The sequence below is a fragment of the Larus michahellis genome, chromosome 1 (assembly GCF_964199755.1).
Source record: "Larus michahellis chromosome 1, bLarMic1.1, whole genome shotgun sequence".
Taxonomy (NCBI): domain Eukaryota; kingdom Metazoa; phylum Chordata; class Aves; order Charadriiformes; family Laridae; genus Larus; species Larus michahellis.
The window spans coordinates 58799253-58824445 of NC_133896.1; the positions used below are offsets into that span (position 1 = coordinate 58799253).

At 37.6% G+C, this 25193-nt stretch overlaps 1 protein-coding gene across 4 annotated transcripts in view; it reads left to right on the forward strand.

Annotated features, from left to right (window-relative positions):
• LARGE1 (LARGE xylosyl- and glucuronyltransferase 1) overlaps window positions 1–25193 on the forward strand; it is a 282679-nt gene that overhangs the window by 32158 nt on the left and 225328 nt on the right. For 2 of the 4 annotated variants that reach the window (XM_074580481.1, XM_074580453.1), the window contains exon 1: window positions 16480–18057. The exons of the other annotated variants lie outside the window; for them this stretch is intronic. In XM_074580481.1, coding sequence (XP_074436582.1) covers window positions 18040–18057 — 18 coding nt within the window. In that variant the 5' untranslated portion in view covers window positions 16480–18039. Of the gene's footprint in view, window positions 1–16479; window positions 18058–25193 lie in introns of those variants that run through there. 4 annotated transcript variants of the gene reach the window in all.

Genomic DNA, 25193 nt, shown 5'->3' on the forward strand with positions numbered 1-25193 from the left:
ATAAATCACTAAAATAGGAGTTCTTTTAAAATAGTGAAAGAGGATAATTAACAATCAAATTAGGTAACTGTCACTCTGGTAGCTGGAAATAAAGTATAGTTGACAGAATTTCCTTGTCCTTTATATTTACATAAAGGAAGAAAAATCAAAGTTGTTGGGAGGAAAATTTGCCTTCTTTGCCCTCCCTTCTAATAATTGGCATCGTATATGAATCTTGAAGCCATAGTTATATTTGAGAGAAATACTGGGTTCATTTGTCATCTAGACTCCATATCTATATTTTGAGGCTTGAAATCTCTCTGGGAGTAAAAAAGAGACAACTGAAGGTGCCACTGTGATGCCATGTCTTTAATTATGTGCATATGCTTGCAAGCATACATACATATATAAATAGATAAAATTTAAGAATGTGCATGTTTTCTAGTCTTTCACACCCAGGCAAACATGTGAGAACGTAATTTGCCTCTTCTGGCTGCATATGAAAATTGCTGGGCAGAGCCTTCAAGATTCTGAAACCCATACAAGTAATTGCCTGAGTGAAGTTATGCAAAGCCATGGCAGATAGAAGCTACAGTTAGGAGGTGTGATCGCAGCTTCTGCAAATAAACAAAAACTAGATTTAACCTAGCTAGCGTAGGAACTAACAGAGTGTAGCCTGTGGTTTTCAGCAGTGATGGCACTGACTAGTCCAGGGGTCCTGGTTCTTGTGTACTTATCCACTAAAACTTGAATGTGCAGGTACTGAATGCACATCAGTCACTTTGCTACAAGCATTTTGTATCTATTTGCAGGACAGCTAAGGACTGTTGCAACACGCATGGAGATTTTTTTTTTTTTTTTTTTGTGGTGCGGGTTTGTTTTTTTTCTTTCTTCTGGAGCTGCAAATCTTGCTGGTGTTCTTTAGCTAAGCACAGTGGCTGGTTGTGAATTTTACTCCCATTCCGTGAGTTCCAATTCCATGTCCTAAAGCAGTGAGCAGTAAAGGTTAGGCAATTAGCTTATGAGCATCAGATCTCTCTCCCCTTCACAATTAGATATTCACCTGAGAGGCTTCATGTAGTGGACTGCAATTTGTTTTAATTTCCAAGCAATGAGTGAGAACGCTTGATTACTTACTGGGTTTTATTCCGGGGGCTATAAATTAGAACTCTAGCACATGAATTTAACAAAAAAGTATCCCCTTGATCTGAGGCTTCTTCTATAAGTATTTTATATGTGAAGTCAAGGATTACATACTTGGAGACACTGGAAAACTGAGCTCTATTATGAAACATGTCAATTTTAAAGGAGTTAGTTTAACTTGATTAAATCTTCTATATGGATACTTTCTCTTCCCGGTTGAATTACCTCAAGCCAAGTTGAGCTCTCTTGATTCTGAGCATGGGTGTTCGCACAGCCTCTAAATGTAGCGTAGCTAATCTACTTGAATTCCACATGTATAAGTAACATGGATTAATTTTCCTGACTGTCCCCAGGTAGACAAACTGACTTTCATCTGTTTACTTATAGCACTGATTCTTGGATGCCTGTCTGACAAGTACTGAGGAAAGCTAGTGTTTCTTCCCTACTCTATACTGGCTCTTCTCCACAGAAGTTAACCAAGTGAAAATGAGTTAGCCTTTATCTCCTTGCAGCTGTCAATTTTATCTTTAATGTGGTGCTCAGCTGAGAATACCAAATTTGCTCCCATGCTCACTGACCTTTCCTCATCAACTTCCCAGGATAAAAATGTGTGGTGAAAGGCTAGATGGAGGATGCAAAGTAAAAATTACTCCAAAGTAAATGTACCTATCAGGTAACTATCTTCTTAATGTACTTTATAAAAGTGCAGGCACATGCTTTAAAAATAAACAACATGAGCATGAGAGATTCTTTGAAGCACAAACAGAAACAAAATAATGTTTGATATATTTACAGAAGTATGATTTGCAGCCCACACAATACGTGCTTGCTCTGGGACTGGAGCCCTCCCATATGGAAGTAGGGGGGTAAGAACAGCACAGACTCCTCTTTGCAAATGCTGCATTTGTGTTTTTTTTAATTAAGTTATGCCTTTTTTTTTTTTTTCCTCAGTGTAAACTTTTTCTTCTGCAGTAATTCTAAACTAGAGTTTCATGGTGATACCAGAGATGGTATGTATATGTGAGCGGGAAGGAGGAGAGGAATTGATGAAACTGTTCTATTGGTAGATACCTTCTAAAAAGGCAAGTTTTGAAAAAATCCCCACTCTTCAGTGTTTGCATCCCATACACTGAAGTTTGTCAGGGGACGGTTGTGCTTTTGAGGAGGGGAGAGAAGTTTAGGACTTTCTTTTGTTATTATTTTAATTTCTGTTAATTTTATTCTTTTCAAGTGCTGAATATAACTGCATGATCAAGGCTTCTTTGCAGTTGTGTGTTCTTAAAATGTTGGTTGGTTTTGTTTTTAAATGAAAGAATATTCTCTATTTTTATTTGATACTGTGAGGTCACAATAGAAATTTAGAATCAGACTTGCATAAAAGTATAAAATGTGGATCCATTTATACTAAGTTTTCTTAAATAAAAATGATGAGATGCTGAAAGCCAGAACTCTACAGTGATGAATGTGTAGAATTGACATAAGTACCATGAACAGTGGCAGTAACATGTAATTGGCACTGTTGTTACTTCATTTGTAATGCTTTTTTCAATATTGTAAAATAACTTTTCCCGCTTTTTTTTTTTCAGTTCACCTTGTCTTTTCCTCATTCGTTTGACTCTTTCAGTCCCCCAAAGGTTTTAGTAGGAATAGAACTTAATGCAGCATAGAATGTGTTTATGTTTGTTTCTTTTATTTGCAAGGGATAACCACCAACTATCTCAGCAAAGATCTGGGAATAGTTTCTTAGCTGCAGCTGCAGAGGAAGTTAAAAAAAAAAAAAAAGTATTTGCGTGTGTCCTATGTAAACGGGCTTTTAAAAAAATTCCATTTCTCAGCATCTGTTATAACAGAAGAGAATTATTTTATTTTAAAAGCAGATTTCTGGAGTCTGGAAAATTTTCCCCACTACAACTTTTTTACAGCTACTCTTTGCGCCATTTAAAAGTTGCTGGTTTAAGCAATGCTTGCTGTATCAGTTGTGAAAGGGAAGACTTTATCAATGACCACCATAACAAGCAGTGTTGTCAGATAAATGCAACTCATCAAGTGCCCAGTGCTGCAAATTTGGGTCAGAATGAGTTACAGACTTGCTGTAATTAAAGCATTGGGCACGTTTTAGTTTTCATCTTGGTCTGATTAGTGATGGAAATGTAATTAATTTGGTAGTTCAAGAAGATACGTGCCGATTGTACAGTGATTTGCTGTAGCAGATATTGTTCTTTGGGCTATATCTTGGTGTGAATTCTAGCCTAGATAGTAGAGGGTGCTACAGCAAGGTAATTGGATAAATGGATAAATTCCTACCCACCATATACTGCTAATTGAATTTAGAGTCTCTATACTTTGCATAATCAAAGGAGTACGTTCCCTTTATCCTGCTGATAGATGTAGTAGTATTGGAATTGCCTTGCTACGTTGGACGAGGGGCATGTAGTCCATTTGATCACACGTAGATGTTGTTATCTGGCTTTATTAAAGTATTTGAAATGTCCTTTGGGAGGTTAGAATTAGTGTTGAGAGATTAATAGAGTAGGTCAACTTTTGCTTGAATCAGAAACAGTAATATATATAGTAATATATACAATATATAGTATAAAAACAGGTGATCTCAAGTCTGTGAGGTAAACTTGTAGAAACTGTAATAAGGAGTTTCTCTGAACCTTTTTGTTGAGGAAGAGGCTCTCTAAACAAAATATCATTTAAGCAGTGCTGTGCTATGTGCCGATCACCTTATTTTTAGACTCAGCTCTTCTGAAAATAGAAAGGGAAGGAGAGGCAGAATAGGAAAAAAACGAGTAGTAGCACAGATTGCTTATCAGCTCCCCCTATTATGAGCAGTTTCTGGACAGGTGGTCACTGTACTTTCTGTAATGCAGATGAAGCTTTTTGATCAAAACCAGTTGTGGTTATATGTGTTGTCACCATTTCCTCTCAATTCCGCTTACAAATAATGTTTATATACTCTATTATTGCAGCCACAGCTCTTTTGAATCATTAGGGCCACAGTCAACACTTTAGTTTACTACTAGTCTTTTAACTGTGATACACAGTTTGAAACCTGCTGATAATCACAGTTCGAAATCTCTGCACTGTCCCTCTACAACAATGTCATAAAAACAGTTCTTGCCTGGAAAAGTTCATGACCTAATAACAATGAAAGTTGGACCACGAATTAGGGGAAAGCTATATTATCTCATATAGATGGGAAACTGAAACAACTGTTATTTAACTAAATTGTGTAGGTCTTGACCCAGTTACAGATCGAACTCGTATCTCTTTGAGTCACAGCCCGTTGCTTTCCCTGGAAAACATCATTGTTTTTAATCTTGATCCATCAGTTAAGAAAGTTAATGAGGAGTTTCTGTGCCACTGAAAATTGCACTAAAGTATAATTGTAAACACTATGGAAGATCAAACTAGAGAAGGAGGTGCCATTTTACAGCTCTTTTATTTGAATTCATTGCTTGATCATTGTAGAAATTTCTATACTTCAGTGCCCAAAGCTATGCTTGTTCATTCACCTGGTCAAGCAAGCATTTCTATAATCATCGTTGTCCTATCTAAGTACTAGATGAAACAGTAGCAGTTTAAACCTTTTAATGTTATATTTGAAATTCATTTTGTCTTTTTTTTATCAATAATCCCTCCTGATTGATTACACATTTCTGAGTGTTTTAAAGCTATGTACTAACTTGTCTGTATAAATACTTGCCATTAGAAAATACTTTAGAAGTTCTGAATTATGTTTGTTGCCATAGCAATACTTGGTTAGAGATTCATAGAATGGCTTTTTATTTTCTTCCTATCATAGGGGAATTCACAAGGGAGATTCTAAATCTATTTCAAATACAGGGGATTCAGCAGGACTGTGTGCATGGGAGACTGTGGGGAGAAAGGCAAGGAAAAGGAAAAAAATTGTCCAGACTTTAAATCTGTTTCTGGAGCATCAAAGGGATATACAGTGATGGGAAAGCTTAGAGCTTTTGGTTGTATCCTCTATTTGGGTTCCAGGGGAGCTTGTCTAAAAGGAAAACTGATATGGAAAAGAAGCGCCTGCAGAAAAAGTTGGTTTTCTTTGTCCATTCTTCTGTTCTCACCGAAAATGCGATGTGCATTTCTGTTTCTTCCTTTGATCCCTGTCGTGGCTTCAGCTGAGACAGAGTTAATTTTCTTTTTAGTAGCTGCTGTATTTCGGGTTTGGTGTGAGAATGATGCTGATAATGCATATTGTTTTAGTTGTTGTCAGGTGATGTTTACATTAGTCAAGGACTTTTTCAGCTTCCCATAGAAGCTTGAGAGGGAGCATAAGCAGAACAAACTGGTCAAAGGAATATTCCATACCATAGACATCATGCTCGGTATATAAATGGGGGTTGGCCAGGGGACAAGAATCCATGGTCACTGCTTGGGATGGGCTGGGCAACCAATCACTGGGTGGTGAGAGCAACTTGTGTTGTATTGTTTTATTTTGTATGTCCTTTTACCATTATTATTATTTTCCTTTTCTGTTACTGTTGTATTAAATGTTTTTTTTCTCAACCCATGAGGTTTTTTTCTGGTTGGTGTTTATTCCCCCCCTTCCTCTCCATTTCTCCTTCTTCTCCCTACCCTACTGGGGGGAGAGTGGGGGGAGGTGAGTGAGCGAGTGGATGGGTGGTCCTAATTGCTGACTGAGGTTAAACCACAACAAACCCTAAGAACTTGAAATGCTATCACTCTTCTTGGGATTGTGAAAGCAGAATGGGCAAAAACTAGGCTCCTAAATTGTCATTCATCGCTAATATCTCATCAGCTGTCTTCATAAATCTGTTTTGAGTAGTTCCCTGTCAATATTTAAATTTTTGTTGGAGTGTCAGCAATTGCAGCCTTAGTAAACAACTGAAACCCCACATAAAGCTAAATTTTGAATAGCTCTGATTAAGTTTAATCTGAGTTCTCTTCCCAGTTTCAAGACTAGTAGGAGGCCTTGGAAAAGTTTTATCTCAAGTGTGTTCACACTCTTTTGCTGCATATTTCTAGACTTGGCTGGTTGCAGAACACTGGACAAAAAAAGTCTTGATTAACTGTATGTGATGTCTCGTATTTTGTTATTGAATACTTAATTTGACAAGTGTAGTAAGTTACAATGAGATCTCAGTATTTTCATTTCTTCTACGGAGAATTCCACCTCTCGGAATCTAAGCGCTGTTTGAATTTCATGTGGTCTCAAGAGCAGCTGTTGTTTCCACATGCCCAATGAGCTGTAGGAGTGTAACGAAGTGGGGATAGTATTGGATTTAGGGGGAAATAGCAAGTCCAGTTCAGTATTTTGTCTGTATCAGTTGATTACAGAAGTGTAAAATAGTGTAATATAGGGTAATGTATGTTTTCATTTTTTTGATTGGAAGTGGTAAAATTTGAACAAATACTGCCGTAAACCATGCTTGCTTTTGCTCCTGTTCCAGCAGTGTATCTTTTCCCGTTTTTTTTAATTGAAAAAAGGAACAGAACTTCCCATTGTGCTAGGAAATTCTATTTAAGGTTTTGTAACATTCTATTTATTTAAAGGGTTAATGGGGGCTGGGGGAAAATATTAAATACTACACTTCATGGAAGTTTCCCAGCTGCTATCAGAATCCACGTGCAAACTGAGAAATTAAATCAGTCCTTGCAGGACACTCTTGTGTTAGTTTTAAAATCAGAAGGTTGCTATAAAAACATAGAATTTTAAAATAGATTCTTCTTATTTACATCTGGGGTTTTGAGCTGTTATGGTTCAATTCTTCAAGCTCTTAAAGCTCTTGTGATTTGGAAGAAGAAAAACAAATATCAGGCAACTTGTAGTAATTGCAAGAGCTGCAACACTGAGATAACAAAATATTCAGAATGCAGTTTCTCTTCACTTGGGCTGTAGTTCTGCAAACACATAAGCCATGCATTCACTTTAGTAAAGCAAGTAATCTTGTAGAGAATGGACTACTCTTGGTGACGAAGTTAAGCATTTGAAAATATGTTGTCAGGGTCAAAGCTGTAGCTATCTAGCCTTTGCTTTCAAGGACTTGTGGTTATTTCTTTAAGGTACCAACAATTCAGTGTACTCTGAACTGATGGAAGATGTATTTTAACATAGGAAATGTGGGAAATCTGATATTTGGTTTGTTTGTAGAAAGTCCAAGAGAACTGTTAAACAAACTCATTTAAGAATGTGTAAAACTGCAATGAGAAATGTGAAGAATAGATGTTGCAAAGTGAGACAAATCCACAAAATTACTGTAAAAGTTATGTTAGTGGGTTTATGCTTTTCCCCTAATGAGTTCTAGAATAAGTTTGTTGAGCTTGGGAGTTAGTCAATGTAAAATACAGAAAAACTCCAAGGTGGGACCTCAAAGCTCAAGCTGTGTTCTTCATGGTTCATGTATAACTAGAACTCCTTCAGTTCACTGAAGTCATCAGTTGGAACCAAAGTTCCTGTCCCACTATAAACTGTTTGTGGCCAATTCCACATGGCAGGAATGGAGCCTTTATTTATGTTTCTCTCTGCCTTGAGTGGGCAAGAATCCAGTTTGCTATAAAATAATTATCCCCATCACCTAAGTCTGCAGATGTAATTCTTACTGCAAGGCAGCAGTTGTCTTGATGAGCGGAAGGGTTGCATTTTTCTTTTTGCAGTGTTACTGTCAATTCCAGGTAAGAATTGCATCCCTGCTTTCTCTCCAATAAGCAAAGATGGGATTCAAAACCATGGAAATAAGTACTGGGCCTTTATTTACTTTCTTTCCTTAAACTTTTAAGATTCATTTTTTTAAGCTTTTCCTTGCTATACTAAAGGCTAGAAGTTAATTCTCAATAAAAGTGTAGATCTTCATTCAGTGGTCTTGTGCAGTGTTTGTAGAAACTGAGGGTCAGGGTTGAAAATCACCACCACCTAGGAGACTTAAGAATAGTATAAAAGCTTTTCTAAGTACAGCACTGGAGATGTCAAATAACAATGTGATCTTTGAAGTGTAGGTACTTTCTTGTTTCAATTGTAGCTCTTCCTTATGATACCAGGAAGGAGGTTTTTGATTCAGCGCCCATGGCTGAGGGCAAGAGAGGTTGAAGATGAGGAGGAATAAAGACTCATCTGGATTCTGGATGTTTCTGCTCTGGTCAAACCTCAGGAATAAGTTAAGTTTTGGCCCTCATCAGGAATGAGGAAAACACTGTTGATCTTTAAGTACTTCTAGAGGACTCGTGGATGTAATCTTGGAATGGCTGGGGGAGATCATATAAAGAAAAAGATAGATGTAATGGGAGCAGGAAAGAAGGTGTAAAAGTGACTAGGCCGCACAGCAAATGAAAACGGGAAGGGAGAAGTATAGAGACATAACACTTAGATTTTGCCAGGGTATGTGAACTCCTCATCAACTGTTCTTTATCCAATATCCTACATCAGGAAATTGCAAGGGTAGAATCGGTAAAGAACATGGTGAATTGAAGACTGGCATATTCAAGATGTTTTAAGGAAATTTCTCCACTAACATGAGTTGTTGTGAGTTTGTGGTGGTATTTTAAGGAGGTAAATAAAACATGATGGTGGGAGTGGGATTCTGTTTTGTGAATCTCCTTGTTCTGATCAGTAGAGGCTTGCCCAGTCATAGGTGCTGCATGGTATATAAATCATAGAATCATTTAGGTTGGAAAAGACCCTTGGGATCATCGAGTCCAACCATCATCTCCACTCCACAAAGTTCTTCCTTACACCATATCCCTTAACACCACATCTAAACGAGTCTTAAACACATCCAGGGATGGTGACTCCACCACCTCCCTGAGCAGCCTATTCCAGTGTCTAACCACTCTTTCTGTGAAGAATTTTTTCCTAATGTCCAGCCTAAACCGACCCTGCTGCAGCTTGAACCCATTCCCTCTTGTTCTATCGCTAATTACCTGTGAGAAGAGACCAGCACCAACCTCTCTACAGTGTCCTTTCAAGTAGTTGTAGAGAGTGATGCTGATCACAATAAAATATTATATAGAAATTAAATTGCCTAAATAGCAATAAAGTAACCATTTGTATCTTGAAAATGGCTAAATTTAAACAGCGTAATTCTAATGGAATGAAATGTGTGACATGGAACGTCATGGAACCTATTTTGAAAGCACAACCAGAATAAGAAATATTTTTCATTTTTAAAAAAGTTTTAAAAGACTGCTAAATAGTCTCAGTAGCTATACTAGCTAATTGTTATAAACTGAAGCCAAATATTATTTGGATTCCATATAGTGTGTGCAGGTGCATGTTTGTATGTCCTTGTGTGTGTGTGTATATATAATGTGTGTGTATATATGTGTTTTTACTACAGCTCAGTTGTTAAAAAAATTATTAAATCACAGAAAATAAAGATTGCTGTAGCATCCACACAAAATTTATGCTCCTTCTGTTGTCATATTTAACAAATGTGAATTCTAGAGCGATATCACTCATAGAAACAGGTAGACATTTATTTTTCTGTGTTTGATAGAATCATTTTCATAAAGCCTGAATGAGGAAGTATGTAAAATTGAGCTGAGTTAATTTCAATCTTTATTATAGGTGCTAGGGAAAAGAAACACTTTTTCAAAAACAAAAGAATAAAATTAATAAGAGAAATAAACATGTGTTTCAGCCTTTAAAGATGATTTATGAATAGTGTTTCTGAAAATCTGGACTCTCCTATTATATAAGTTTGTTATAGCATCCTAGGAGTTGATGAGTAAGTATGGCAAGGAATTTTGACCTATTTCCCTTCAAACTCAGTTGGCTGAGTCTCAGCTTCCTCAGTTGGTGACTGAGGCAGCAGTTTGTTGGCAGTTGGTGGCAGCAACTTTGGATGCAGCTTTGTCAATCAGATTGGACTATCTGCCTCTGTCATGTCTCTGCCTTTTGAAGTGTATTGTGCCAAATGCCTAAAAGGCAGCCTTTCTTCCATTCACAGAAGTTTTGCAGAAATAGGAACTTGAAGTAAGAAGGAAGACAATACTGCAGTTCTTGGTGACAGTTCGGATTTAGATTCGCTTAAACTGATTTAAGATTGCAGACAGTATTAGTGTGATAACTATTGCAAAGCAGATTATTTCTCTTTGCTGTACCAAGAAGGGTAGAAAGACCTATACTCTTGGATTTCTTCATGGTTTGTGTTGCTCTTTTCTGGAGTGGGATGCCTAGGTTTTATTTCCTACTTGAGTGGAAGTTGAACTACACTTGCAAAGTAAAAACAACATCAAAATGGGATAGTCTGGTATAATAAGTAGGTGTGTGCAACAGAAGCTGAATGGTCAGATTACTTCAAGTGAAGGAGTGAGCTGAGAGTGTCTCCAGCATCCTGGGTGAATGCTCTGGGCTACTGGGCAAAAGGGCTTCTTTTTTTTTTTTCTTCATCTTTTCCTACCAGTATGCAGAAGCATCAAACGTACCTTCCATTCAGTGTGACCTTTTCAAGTTGTTTTTTTTTCTCTTTGATCTCACGTGAACTTTTTTCTGAAGCTCAGATACTTGACTAAGTATCAATTATTTATATAACTCTCACTATCAGCACCAGTTACTTAAAAAATTAAAAAATAAAAATAATGCAATATCATGTGTATTTATTTGTTTTTAAAGTAGGCTTTTATTTATCTCTAGTTCAGAACACTTATGGGACACATGGATTACATTTTCATGATATGTTCAGAGCTATACCATAGAGTTTTAAAAACTGAGATTTTGCTTTAATCCAATTGCTTGAGTTTTTTATGTCAAAGAAAATAACCGTTTTGAGATTTTCAGAAAGCCATGATTTCAACAATTTGTCTTAGGCATCTTCCCCTGTTTACTTATCAGTCATCTGCCACTACCACAACCCCGCTTCAGGCCCATGCTCCAGATTTATTGAATATCCTATCTATATATCTGATTTATAAAAATGATTGTCCTAAAAAGAGGTAATAGAAAGGGACAAGAAAGAAAAAAATTTTTTATAGCTGCAAAATCTGAAGTAAATAAATCCCATCTAGTATTACATGCATTAACTCCCATCTGCCATTGCAGACAGCAATAAGAATTTCTAGGAAAAGAGGCCAGGCCACATGATAGACCAGTTTTCAGCCATCCTGTATATTAAGTGGGGTGACTTATCAGCAATCACAGAGGGAAATGCAAGCGAGCAAGTCATAACAACACACCTTATTTTGCACGAGTATGGAATCTAAGACAGCAGGTGGAAAACTTTCTGTAGGGTAGAAGAAAAGACCTCAAGTGAACATATGAAGAGCTCAGCAAGAACATAGAATCATAGAATCTTCATGGTTGGAAAGGACCTTTGAGATCATCGAGTCCAACCAAACAACCTACAATCTCAGCCACTAGAGCATGCCCTGAAGTGCCACATCTAAACGTTTCTTAAACACCTCTAGGGATGGTGACTCAACTACCTCCCTGGGCAGGCTGTTCCAGTGCCTGACCACTCTTGCAGTAAAGTAATTCCTCCTAATATCTAACCTAGACCTCCCCTGCCGCAACTTCAGACCATTTCCTCTGGTCCTGTCATTATTCACCTGGGAGAAGAGGCCAACACCCACCTCTCTCCAACCTCCTTTCAGGTAGTTGTAGAGGGCAATGAGGTCTCCCCTCAGCCTCCTCTTCTCCAAGCTAAACATGCCCAGCTCCCTCAGCCTCTCCTCATATGACCTGGTCTTTAACACTGCTTAACATAAGCAATGTTAAAAGGGATCAGTTTGGTTTCATCAACATTGGTTGTGAATACATGTGTCTTGTTCCTGTGTTTAAAATTTTTCATCCTAGTCCTGAATTGTAGCCCTGATATTCTGTTCTTCCCGTCTGATTTACCTAGAAAGGCAAGGTGCTTTAACGGACAGTATTTAATTCTGTCATTCTTAGCATACCTGTAACTAGCTAGCACTGACAAAACTATTATGCCTGCTGGATCTTGCAGGCTATGCTCAGAGCCACTTGCTTTTGCTTGAAAAATCTTTGAAAGTTTCTGTTGGCAGGAACTGGTCGGTTTTGAATGTAGGGTAACTGAATACTGAGTGGCATTGTATTAGTATTTGCCTATTATAGGGGTCTGACTGTAATTGGAATTGCTTGAGAATCTGGGGCGGGAGGTGCGAAAATTTAGACCAGCTTATGGGGTGGCCGAGCACTAATTACCATTTATCAGGAACGTGTTTAATTTTCCATATTATAGCCCTTTATGATTCACGACCCTAGGAAGGAACCTGCTCTGAGCTTCAAAAACTGTAAGAGAGTTGTGGAAATGCAACTTAGAGATTTGGTTTTTTTTTAATCACCACCTCCCAAAGGAGCTTTAGTAGTTGTGATAGAAAACAGGTGTATCATTACATGTTGGTCCTCGCGCATCTATTTCTTACACATTATCTGTTATCTTGCAGAAGAAAATTGCCTGGAAGGCCAGGAAGTTTGTTATTTTCTTACATCACTGACATGACCTGTTCATTCCCATTTTATGCAGTGATCCCATTCTTTTCTTCTCTGTCATTCCCAAGGGAAAGGTTCTGGTTGACTAATTACACCCAGGAGCATATGGTAGCAGGGCAGCTTCATGCATGTTTCTAGTATTCTTGCCTTTGAAGGAGTTAAATGGAAGCATTCCCATCTCCTGGGAACTTTTCCTGGGGAATGCACGTTATTTCTTTCTATGTTACTGACATGAGAATGTTGTGTGTGCTCAGGAGGGCCTTAGTTAGTCAGGTGTCAGTCTGATTCTCCCATGGTAAGTATTTTTTTTCTTTTTTTTTTTTTTTATGGGAGAGAAAAGAGGAGAATTCTTTAGCTTGTTCATTGGTCACTAAAACAAGGAAAAAAACAATGGTGAGAGTAAGAGAGGTGAATAGAGAAATGAATATTTGTGCACCTAAGGCTTTCTGAAAAAGTTAGACAAATGGGAAAAATCTAAATTTTGTCTTGAACCTGGATGATTTTCCATTTGGAAAATTGTATTTCAGGGTAGAAACTGATTCTGGAAAATTATGTGATTCTGGATAGCAAGGTGGGAAAATAATTGGCTGAGCTATGTGTGGTCTTCACTTAACTTGATATTTGGTTATAATACAGCAACACGTACTTGGCACATTCAGTCTATCCATGATTTCTGGGAAAAATCATTTTTCCTAATGCAGATATGGTTTTCATTTTAACCTTGGGAGAAATAGCAATCTCTAGAAGGTCCTGCTGCTTGAATAAATAGTTTTCCTGCTGCAAAACTAAATAGTACAGAGCTACTAAAAGAGACTATTATGCAGAACAGTGACTAGGAGCTCAGCTATATCTTGGAGTGAGAAGCAGAATTATTCTGGGGAAAAAAATTGTGGACAAGCAAAGGACTTGTCTGTGCTCATAAAATGGTAATCAACATAGTCAGTGAAGTGGGATGTAAACCACTGCAGGACATGCCCACAGTACTTTGCTTTGCATTCGATAATTTGCAAAACAGAGCTTACTTATTTATCACCAATTCTGTCACACTGTGTTTAGCAAGAGAAGGCAATTTGACTTTCTCTTATGGATTGAGTTTCCCTGCCAGATTGCGGATCCAGGAGTCCTACTTTCCTTTCAGGGGCATTTTCTGATATGCTCTTAATTCTTTTGAAACCAGCCAGCCAATTAATGTTGTTGCTGTTTATTAGATCTGCTGTTTGTGTTTTTAATGAGGATAGTCAATAATAGCACATTTTATCCACATTTAGTACAATATCCAAATTATTTTATAATGGGGATTGATTTTTAACCAAAAAGCTAGTTACAGGTATTTCTTTTTACTGTCAATTTATCTAGTGATATGTTGTGGTATGTAAGTTTATGCTGTACTAGTTTATGAAGTCACTAATCATTTGACTTGTAAATACTATCGAATCCATTATAGCATTATCAGTAATGGATAAGATAATGAGGGAAGGAAGACATTTTAAATATTGCTCCTTGTTTTCATTTACTCATATATTTTCAGGAAAACATGTTTTGTTCTTCATTGCTTCTTATTGGGTGGCAGTTCTTAGAATGTTCTGGTTATGTGACAATTAAAGTTATGTATTGAGACTGGACAGGGTGCTAGATAATCTCATTTAGGCTCCCTTTCCCATGAAAGTTTGGACCAGATGATCTTTTGAGGTCCCTTCCAACCTGGGCTGTTCTATAATTCTATGATGCTATGTGAGTCTTAATAAAAACTTACTTTTTTCCACAGCAAAAAAGAAGAGTAGAAAGTACAATATATCATTTCTGTGTGGGTAACAAAGAGAAGGCAGACATTGGCATGAAGTTAGTGCTTTTTGAGGTCTGTGTATATAACCAAATTTGGAAAGAAGGGCTATAATAAAATAATGAAAAAGGGAAAATACGTTTTCACATGTTCTGTAGGCTTCCACTAAGCCTTAATTGCTCTTTCTGTACTTCGAAGGACTTTGAGTCTGTGCCTACTAGTAAGTAGCACTTTTTCACTTGGATAGTTTGTATGAGAAATGTCATTAATTTCTAAATAAAAAATAAATACAGAATATTTTAAAATTATCCACTTGGGATTAAACAACTTTTTTTTTTTTTCTTTTATTCCATGAAGCATGAGTACAGGCCACCCAAATCTAGTCAGTAGCCTCCTCCAACTCAAGTTTGTCAAGGAATTGGATTTAGGAGCCCAATTTAACCTTCTTTAAGAGCATGATTGTTGCACAAACTCTGGCTCAAAAAGTGTCTGCTCTGTGAGTTGTACACCAAGAACTTTTGAACAAAAGTCGGCTTTCCAGCATACCTCTAGGACAGTTAAATCTGGGAAAACAGGAAAGAAAATCCCAAAGGGTGAGAAAGAAAATCCCCTTAGGGTGAACATCCTGCATAAGCAACCTCTCTTGTGTGGTTAAGTGCTCTTTAGAATAAGCAGAGGTTTGGTTGTCTAGAACTTTGTTTTCCAATATCAGTGTGCAGGCAGGAGAAACATGCTAAATATGATCAGTGGTAAAATTTCCATCTCATATGTGAGTCTGTTTTAAGTGATTTATAGCAGCTTGATCAATATGGCAGCTCGTGGGCCAGACTTGGCCTTTATCGTTCCTCCATTCATCCTCCTACCTTTTCCTCAAAGATGGACAATGACTCTTGGGGCTTGAAAGCCAAATGACTCTCCTTGTATGTGAACACCTACTTGGAGCAAGACCTGCCACCGCAGCAGCACTGTATAAGAAGTGATGGAAATCAAACAGTGACATGTCTCTTAAAGTCCACATCTTGGGTGTTGAAGTCGCAGCTTTCCCAATGACACAGCTCACAACTGGGACATAGGAATCTCACAGCTGTGATCTGGATGTATAGCTACAGAAATTCGATCATGCTGATTTAAGTTATGATTCTGTAAAGTGTGACTTGCACTAATCAAATGTGAAAGCAACAGTGGTGTAGATAAGGGAAGGAAGGTCTTTACCTGAATAACCATCTGGCTTTACTCTGGAGATAGTTCCTGCAAGACTTTTGAACAGCCTCCTAGTTTGTCTTTGCATGGGTACCAGTGGGGGAATGTGTTGTCTCAATTGAAGAATCACTTGTGATGTCTTCTGATTGGTTCCACCTCATTCATATATTATTTACTTTATGTTTAACTCTAAAGTCCATGAATAGTCCCACTGCGGTAAAAAGAACAACTGTTTGTGTGCTGAAGTACCTTGATTATTGAGCTAATTATCCTCCATGGGCAAAGCTACTCAACAGTCATCAAGACATTTGACAGCTGCCTTCCAGGGTGCTGGCAATAGTCTTTGCATTTAGTCTCCCTTCTTCTCTCCCTCCCTGCATTGCAGCCTTATTACAGGTTCTTCTTGCATATTATCCTCTTTTTTTCATGCTGACCCTTATGCTTAGAATTTCTCTCCTAATGCATCAGAAAGCTGTTCTTACTTTGTACATATTTGCAAACAGTAACCTGTTTTTTTTGACTGAATTCCTCCTTAAAACACACATTCTCTGCAACCCTCTGTCACTGTGTGCTTGAAAGAAAAGAATAATGTTACATTTATTAAACTAAAATCTTATCAATTTCCCTGCCTGTACTGTACTGATACCTAATTCACAGTCTCTCATTTTATTGGATATTTGAAGATTGCTTGGACAGAGGTTAGTGGTTTGCCAAGTGTCGTGTAAGTTGATTGTGCTTAGTAAATAGTTAATTCACTGTTAAATTTTAGGGTTTGCCTTTAATGCTGTAACTGTCTTTGGGAAGGGATTGGTACAGCAATATTCCACTCCAAGAGAGGTTCCAAGTGAAAGAGGTAGGTGTTCTTGTACTGTTGGACCTCTTTTCTCAACCCTAATCTGCTATGCTGTCTGGCATAAGTGAGGACCCCTTTTCAAGGGGGATCTGTAATTGAAATGAAGAGTTATTGCAGATCAGGACAGAAGTAGCTTGGCAAAGCTGGGTGCGATTAGCATACTGCAGGCTTTTTTCTTCAGCCAATGCTGCAGTTTCCTCATTTTGCGTAACCCGCGAATCAATTTAAAGATAAATAAATAAATAAAATCTTTAAGTCTTGGTGATTACAGCATTGTTCTTAGAATGAGTTTGATGAGTATTTACTGGGGATTTTGCACTGTTTTCAACCTGTTTTCACTAAATTTGGGTTATATTAGCACTGCCGTATTCCTCACTGACAGTACTTCTCCTCCCCAAACAAGTAATCTTAAATAAGCAAACTTAAGCCTGTAGACAGTACATCCGTTCTTTCCAGTTACCTTCTTTGAACTGCTTCAAATTAGTCCACATATTCTTGGGGTGTCTGCTACAGGGTATTCGGATGATAGCGTGAAAGGCATAAGAATTTTCCATAATGGTACTTTCTAGACTGTGAAAGATATTTTGGGAATGTGGAAAAAAGTTATGTTATACTGATTTTATGTAGGTTTTAGCTTGTGTTGTGGGATCCCCTGAGTAATTATCCTGATAAATAGGGCACCTTTTTTTTTTTTTTTTATTTGCCAACTGTAGAGGTCCAAAGACTATACGATTAGTGTATAAAGCTATTATGTAAATCTTCTTTGCCCCACTTTAAGTTAATGCTCTACATATGGCATGCCTGGTAGGGTGAAAATTCATGTTTGCTCCTTACCCAAGTGTTGCATAGCAGTGCTGCTCTTGGTGCGTTGCTGGAATAGGAGAGCTGGTCAAGGGGTTTATAAGTATTGAGGCAATCATTTTAGTTTTTCATGTACGGGATACAGATGACTCACTCCTTCTGTGTTTTTGCACTGACATGAGACTGTTCTGTAAATAGCACATGTTCAGAAATAGGACACCTCCCACCCCCATTAGCTATCAAATCAAGGTAATGTAGCTATTTGATTTTATAACAAAAAGCAGGAGCAAGTTTCAGCACTAGTAGCAATCTAGAATTGCATTCAGAGATAAGGGACCAAGTTTATTTCCACTTTCTGACAATAGGCTAAATTACTAGTCATCATCTAGGAGATAAAGGGAAAATAAAGAAATGAGGATGGCTAATACACAATGCTAAGAAGTCTGACAGTAGGTGGACTGAGGGTTTTCTATTTTCTTTCTCTCTGAGCAGCATTTCAAGGTCTTGCAATAAAACCTGAGGGTTTCTGAAAAGGAAAAGTAAGATTGTTAAAAGTAGTCTACAAGGCAGTGTGCTGATAGCTGAAGAGTTTGCAAGATGTAATGTTATGCCGTATGCATTTCTTTGTATAGAACAGTCATGTTATGACTAAGAATTACTTGATTACAAAGCTGAGAAAGGAAGAGAGGGTCACACTTCAGTCTCTGTCTTGGAAATTCTGGATTTGTACCATATTTACCTGTGGCTCACAATCTGTATGCGGAGTGGGAAATAAGAAAGAACCCAAAGCAAGAAAGAAATCAAGAAGGGAAGAATGAAAGGCAAATACAAAGTCCTGCACCTGGGATGGAATCCACCCATGCAGTAAGTATAGGCTGTGGGCAGAATGGGTAAAAAGTAGCTTTGCAGAAAAAGACCCGGGGACCCTGGTTGATGACAAACTGAACACCAATTAACAGTTTGCCTGTGAAGCAAAGAAGGCCAATTAGATACTGGGCGGTATTAGCAAGCAGTCAGCAGGGTGAGGTAGATGATTATTCCCTTCTGTTCAGTGTTTGTGAGACCGCATGTATAGTACCGTGCCCGGTTTTGTGTTCCCCAGCACAAGGCAGCCATACTTGCATGTGTCCAGTGGAGGGCTACCAAAATGGTTGGGGGGAGTGGGGTGGGGGAATAACCTTGTAGTTTTAGAGGATTCTGATACTTAAGCAGGTTAATGTGGATAACAAGATACCATATGCCAGCTGCCTGTGTTGGTTGTCCACAAACTTACCCTGACTCCATAACAGTATCTGCGTGGTAGCTTATGTCTTTTTTAGGGGAGGGGTGAAAAACCTCATATACTGCATTTTAGCATAAGATACAAATACGTGTACTGGATGTTTGTCAGCAGTTGGTACAAGTTAACTACCTGTTTTGCGGTAGCCTGTGTATACGTCACAGTAGAGAATTAACCTATTTAGGTATACCTTGCAGCAACACAACTGCTTTCTGAATCATGAAGTTCATGTTAGTGTTTTCCTTATATATTTACTGACACGAAAGAATGAACAAAATCTGTTAAAAGCCAGCGATGTGAAGATACAGTTTTATGTATGAAAAATATACAATGGATTTAAAAGCTCCATAGCTTCTGCAGGGACCTCCTCTGTTACTTTCTTTACACATATTTTTGCTAGATCTCCATAGCCCAGTTATCAGGTTGAAGGGTGTGCCAGTTTCACAAGTTCTTAAACTTTCTTCTTTTTTTGGGATTAATTCAGTGATTCCCACTGGTGAATGAGATTGTTCCTATTTATAGAATATCCTTCAACACACATTCAGTGCTCAAGTTTGTCACCAATGCAGAAGAGTAGATCTCTTTTTAAAGAAAGTCAAAACACATAGTAAACAGATCTGTAATTCTAAATGTAATGAGAGGATGAGAAAAGAAAAATGAAAACACCATACGGAAATGATTGGGTGGTGATTAAAGGTAATCTGCGTCTGGCCCGAAAGCTAAATGAATGCTCTGCTGTTGTTTTCAGTAAAGATGATAATGTAGGGCGTGTAGGGAAGACAGGATAGCTCTTGGGAAGGGGTATATATAGAAATGGAAATTACCATTTCTGAGGTGGAAGCAAACGGCGAAGAACTTAATGTGCGGAAACTGAACAGACCTGATAATTCCTACCTCAGAATATTGAAGTAACCAGCACATGAAATTGTAAATCCACTGGTTAGGATTTTTTTTAGAATTTATCAAATAAGTTGTTTTGTATGGCTGGAAAAGGGTACTTGTGGTGTCTCTCTTTGAAAGTGCGGCAGACACATCTGTCTGACTACAAACTTGTTAGTTCGATCTCAGTGCATGACTTCAGAAAATATTTTGAGGGAGGGGATACTTGTAGGCATGGAGGTGAGCAGCAAATGAGATTAAATACATAATGAATTTACCGGAGAGAGATTGTACTACACTAACCTGCTATCTAACATTGCAACTAATTTTTTAGAAAGGGGTGGGAACCCTTATTTATCTGTATTTCAGTAAAACATTTAATGCACTATTACGTGACGAAGTACTAGTGATGATAAAATGAAGTTTAGAATAAGGAATGAAAGGTGGGCTGCAATTAATCAATAAGTAAAGCTGAAGAGAATGCTAGATGGGAGGGAGAATACTGCTAGCATACCTCAAAGATAAGATTTGAAAATATTTTAGTGCTTTCCTGTTAAGGAAGTTGGCATGAAAAATAAGTAAGCTGAAGGTTGCAGATGACGTGTAGCAGTGGAATAGTGGACAGAAGCTCTGGACAGAAAAATGAGGTGCATAGTACGAAGTGAAAGATCATGCCTATAATATGCAATTTTAACACTCTTTAATATGTTGGAAATGTTCTTGTTTGAAAATGACTGAGGAACAGAAACAATGTGGTATGACTGTCAACTGCAAGATGATTATGAACTGTGACTGTGATGCAATCCTAAAGGAGAGCAAATGTGATCATAAAAGGATCAGGAAAGGTATTTTTGCAAAACAGAGAAATACCAGAACTGTTATACTTCTGAAGTGCAATGCTGTACATCCAGAACTCTAAATAACCTGTTGAGAAAAGGTGAATGTAATTTGGAAAATAAGCCGAGGGGAGGTGGGGAGGTACTGCTTTGGCTTGTCTGGTTGTTGTAATAGAGGCAGAGGAGTGGTACACTGCCCTCTGTGAATGAATTGCGTAGAGAGTAGGCACAGCACTGGGAAGAGCTACGTACGTTGAAAGGAAGTACAGTGCCATCCTTGAGGTCTAAAACATGTTGCCCAAAATACTTTCTTGAACTATGAGACATTTAAATATTTGATCCTTATCATCAAATGAACAAAACGTTCATATTTTTCAGGTCTGTCACGAAGACTGCTGCCTTAGGGAACTCCCTAGTAAGGTTGCATGTTTTCTAGAATGGATGAGGATTGCTGTTCTTGGAGGACGAGGTTTCTATCTTTTTTTACCATTTGACCTGGTAACAGGAAAAATTACAGTTACAAAGTTACAATGTTACTTGGCTAGAGATGTAAAAAGTAGATGTTTAGGCCATCATCTGGATAGTTGGGTCATTTAATTTGATGTGATTAAGCTCATTTTTGTAAGGAAAATGTCATCATCTGAGAAGGTATGAGGAAATCTGTTTTAAACCCTGAACTGCAAACAGAACTGAAAGAGTTCTTGAACCCCTTCTTCCTGAAGTTCTGGTTTGGCCTCCATTCAGGACAGCAAGGAAGCTCAGATCTCCACTTTCATAATGACGCCCCTCAACTAGTTGTTTTTCAGACTGCTGTCTGATACCTCTTTACAGATCTTCTGTGCTTTATATCAGTAAAGAGTTGTCATAATTCTGACTAAATTTCTCCCTCTGTTTCAATGGTTCAGTTTTCAATCTCTTTTAATGTCAAAACATTATTTGTTCTGCTAACCACAGCGCTCAATAGCACACTGAGCATGGAATTTAAATGTAAAACAGGTTGTTTCATAAACAGCTGAACTAATGAGGACTGATTTTCTATTGAAATGTATCCTGTTATCCTAATTTACCTCTCCAGAAAACATTCTCAGATCCCTCTCATATCACCTACTTACTTGGCTGGAGAATTAACAACAGACAGGGTAGTTAGTGTAAATCCATTCACATGCTAAAGTGTTGGGTAAAGATTGAGGTGTAATTACCTTCCTTCACTGAGAACACTCACTTTGTGCCTCTTCCTATGCTTCCTTAGTTGCTGATTTCCACAAAACTAGCACGAATTTAATCTATTGGAACTGCTGACGTTCTGTCAAATTGAGACGAAATTAGCCAGAAGTTATGAATTGGAAATACCTAGAGAAACAAACATTCTTTTTCACAAGAAATTAAGCTAAAGACCTTCAGAAGAAAGAAATCTGCAGTCACTTCAGGTCTCAATTGTATGTAATAGAAAAGGTGAAAGCCTCTATGTTTTTTCCATCACAAATAATTTAAAAAATACAGCTCTGGAAGGTCTTGTGAGGAAAAAAGGTGATGCAGAAAGCTGTATGTTCCAGGAGAGACAAGTTCTGATTATGTCTCTCCTTCTCAGTCCACATAGAAGTGTAGCTGTCCTTTTGTCCGTGGTAGATATTTGCAGGCAAAAAGCATTTATTTGGAGACATTCAAGTATCCAGCTTCTTCGAATATTACTTCAGACAATAGGAGTAAAGGACCGATAGACTGGGAAGTATTCTTAGACAACTGAAAAAAACAAATAAGAAAGACTTTGGAGACTTACAAAGCATTTACTTTTTTCCTCAGTCTGAATTAGATAGTCAGGATCTGAATTGTTTCCTACTTACGTTGTTACTGTATAACACTGAATTCACTTATTCCACTGGATCTAATCTTCATTTGGTGAAAACGAAGATAAGAATCAGATACTGTTTTAGCATTCTGGTCAACAGAATCTCAAATGACTGATATGTCTTTCTCTAAGCTAACTGAATGATAAAATTGAATGAAAGAGGACAAATTTTTAGGTAATTGGGCTCAGGAGGCTTGCTTTCTCTTTTTTTCCCCCCCAAAGTGGACAAAGTGTTGATGTTCTCTTAAAAGTGCTTATGATACATGGAATATCTAATGCCTTTTGGAATTATGTTTCCTGCTCCTAAAAATACACCACGTATAGTGTGTATATTTTAAAATGTCAAGCCACTTATTGACATAAGGGTGAATACAGAATGGTAGAAGTTGGAAGGGACCTTCGGAGATCATTGAGTCCAACCCCCCTGTCAAAGCAGCTTTACCTAGAGCAGGTTGGACGGGATCGTGTCCAGGCGGGTTTTGAGTAACTCCAGAGAAGGAGACTCCACAACTTCTCTGGGCAGACTTGAATTGTGTATTTTGTATTTAATACGAATGCAAACTGTGTATATACAAAATATGAAGTATGTGTGTTTTTCTGTACCATCTCTGTGCATAATTCTGTGATTCAGTAGGTGGGATGGGTGGTGTTGGAGGTGCTAATACACAAACAAAACTTGCATTATGTTCCCAAAAAAATGGGATGATATTTAAAAAGTTTCTATTTTTGACATTCTGTTTTATTTGGAAATGAAAAGATTTAAGATAAATTTTGGTTACTTGATTTTTGTAGGTTATGCAGATCAGAAATATTAGTAGAAACCAATTATAACAGCAACTAAATCCTTCTTTTCTTGCATGTTTTGAACTTAAAAATCACCTGGTAATTTCAGTACTGATTTAGCCAGTGTGAGTAATTTATTTTTTTTTTTCAAATGCTGATTGCAGCCAGAATCAGGAAGACAGGAAAGGGCAGAGAGAGAATGTGAATAATTGTAGGCCTCATCCTTTTGACTGGGTAGGATCTGGATGTGAAACAGTTGAATAAGCAGGAGAATTCCTGGTAGTCTTCCTATACTTGCCTATAGAATTCACGTAACTAATGTTGCTGGTAATGACAGTCTTTTTAGTTGTAAAGAAAACAGGTGTGGTTTAGTACACTGTTTGTAGGACTCCTAAATGCTCATCCCACCTCTGCTAGAGATTCACTGATGATCTTACATGATCTCGGCCTCAGGTTTCCCTCTTGTATGGGGGATGCTTTGAAAATGTAATGAGCAGCAGTCAGGGGAGGGTAAATGAGATGGGCTTGGGGGTAAGCAGAGGAATTAAAGCTTCATTTTTGAGGCAACATGTGTGTTGCAAGAGGAAGGAAACCGTGTTCTGTAGTATTAGGTAACTATAGATCAGCTGTTGCAGAAAATCAATCTTCAAAAATTCACTTGCTCTTAAGAAGCAGGCAAGACAGTCTTGAATGTGGATAGCTCTAAAACAGAAACATTGGTGAAAATCTAGACTTAGGATTTTTCTCACGTTGACTTTGCTGATACATGGAGGAAAGAGATAGCCTTTGACTCAGGCCACTTTTTCTTTGGAAGGCTTCATTTTTTTATGAAAGGGTTAAATTAAACCATATGTAAGTATAAATATAAAGAATGTATGTACATGCATTGTGTTACGGCTCTTAGGTGCTTTTTTATATTTTTCCTTTTCTTTGATTCAATGGACGGCTCTATACGATTGATCTATATGATGAGGAAGAAGGACAATGAAATGGTAAAGGTGTTTTTCTCCATAGGAATGCTTAAAAGAGTCAATGAACTATGTATTTACTTCGTGTTTCTAATGGAATACTTCGACTTGAAAATTAAGGTAGGAAATCAAATACTGCTTTTGGAATAAAATCGAAGAGCAAAATACTGTTTTCAAAACAATAATTTTTAAAAGCACTCATTATTGTTCTGTTTTCCTTTAAGTCAATAGTAAAACTGTCATGATAGAATTGCCTAAGTTTCAGATCATCTAGTCCAACCATCAACCTGACTCTGACAAAAACCATCACTAATTTAAACTATATCTCTAAGAACTGTGTCTACCTGTCTTTCAAATACCTCCAGGGAGAGGAAAGCCAGGCTGGTACTGGGCATTTCTGGAGGTCTTAGTTTTATATGTTATCTTATGAAATATTAGGGTGGAAATGGAAGATTTTCACATCAGAACAAAACAAACAAGCCCTTTTCATATGCTTCGGGAAACTGGCCAAATACAACGAAGGTTACTTGGATAACCTTTACTCTGTCAGTGCAGTGCTGCCAGCTTCTCACATCCCACTTAGCTGATCCTTTGGACCTTGTTTAAGATAGCAATTCTCCAGTGAATGGCTTTACAAAGCCTTCGATTTTTGCAAGATTGCAGATGTCTAAAATTGGAAAAGTTGTTGTAGTTTTTGTGCACTGTATGCAAGAATTTGTGCAAAATGTGTATTGGTGATATGCACATTTTGTTTTCAATGTTCTTCACTACCCTCTTCACAGTGCTATTTAATGTGTACCCTGAGAATACAGGGGTACAGTGCAAAACCTTTCCTGGTATGATCTTGGTAAAATCATAGGGCAGATGGTCCAAAAATTAAGAAATAAATGGCTGATTAAACCCTTTCAATGGACAGTTTCAGAAGCAGGCAAGACCCCTGTAGGGACATGCATAAGATGTTTCTCTATTTGGGTAGCTTGTGATTTTGAATGATACAAGAATGAATGAAAGGTGTGTTCTTTCAAATTTGGTACAAGTTGCCCAACAGATGCAGAAGTTATTAGAGACAACAGAGAGTAATTGCACAAGCTTTGTTTCTTTAGGAAAACTAATTAAAAACACAGGTGAAGTTCAGTTTTAACAAGGTAGCAGTGTATATTTTGCTCCTGGCATGTTTTTTTCTAAGAGGGATGAGAACATTGTAATACATTCCTAAGAGTGTTATTCTAATTCTGTTTTCTGTTTTGTGTTCTGGAAGTATTTTTTTAACTATTTGTTTGTGGAACCTTACTCCACCGCTATTCTTTTCTTTTTTTTTGTCTTCCTGAGAATTCCTTTAAATTCTTTACTGTTTTTATAAATAGCTAAAATTTGGCTTCATTTGTGTTAGTTCATCTTTTATTGTCTTT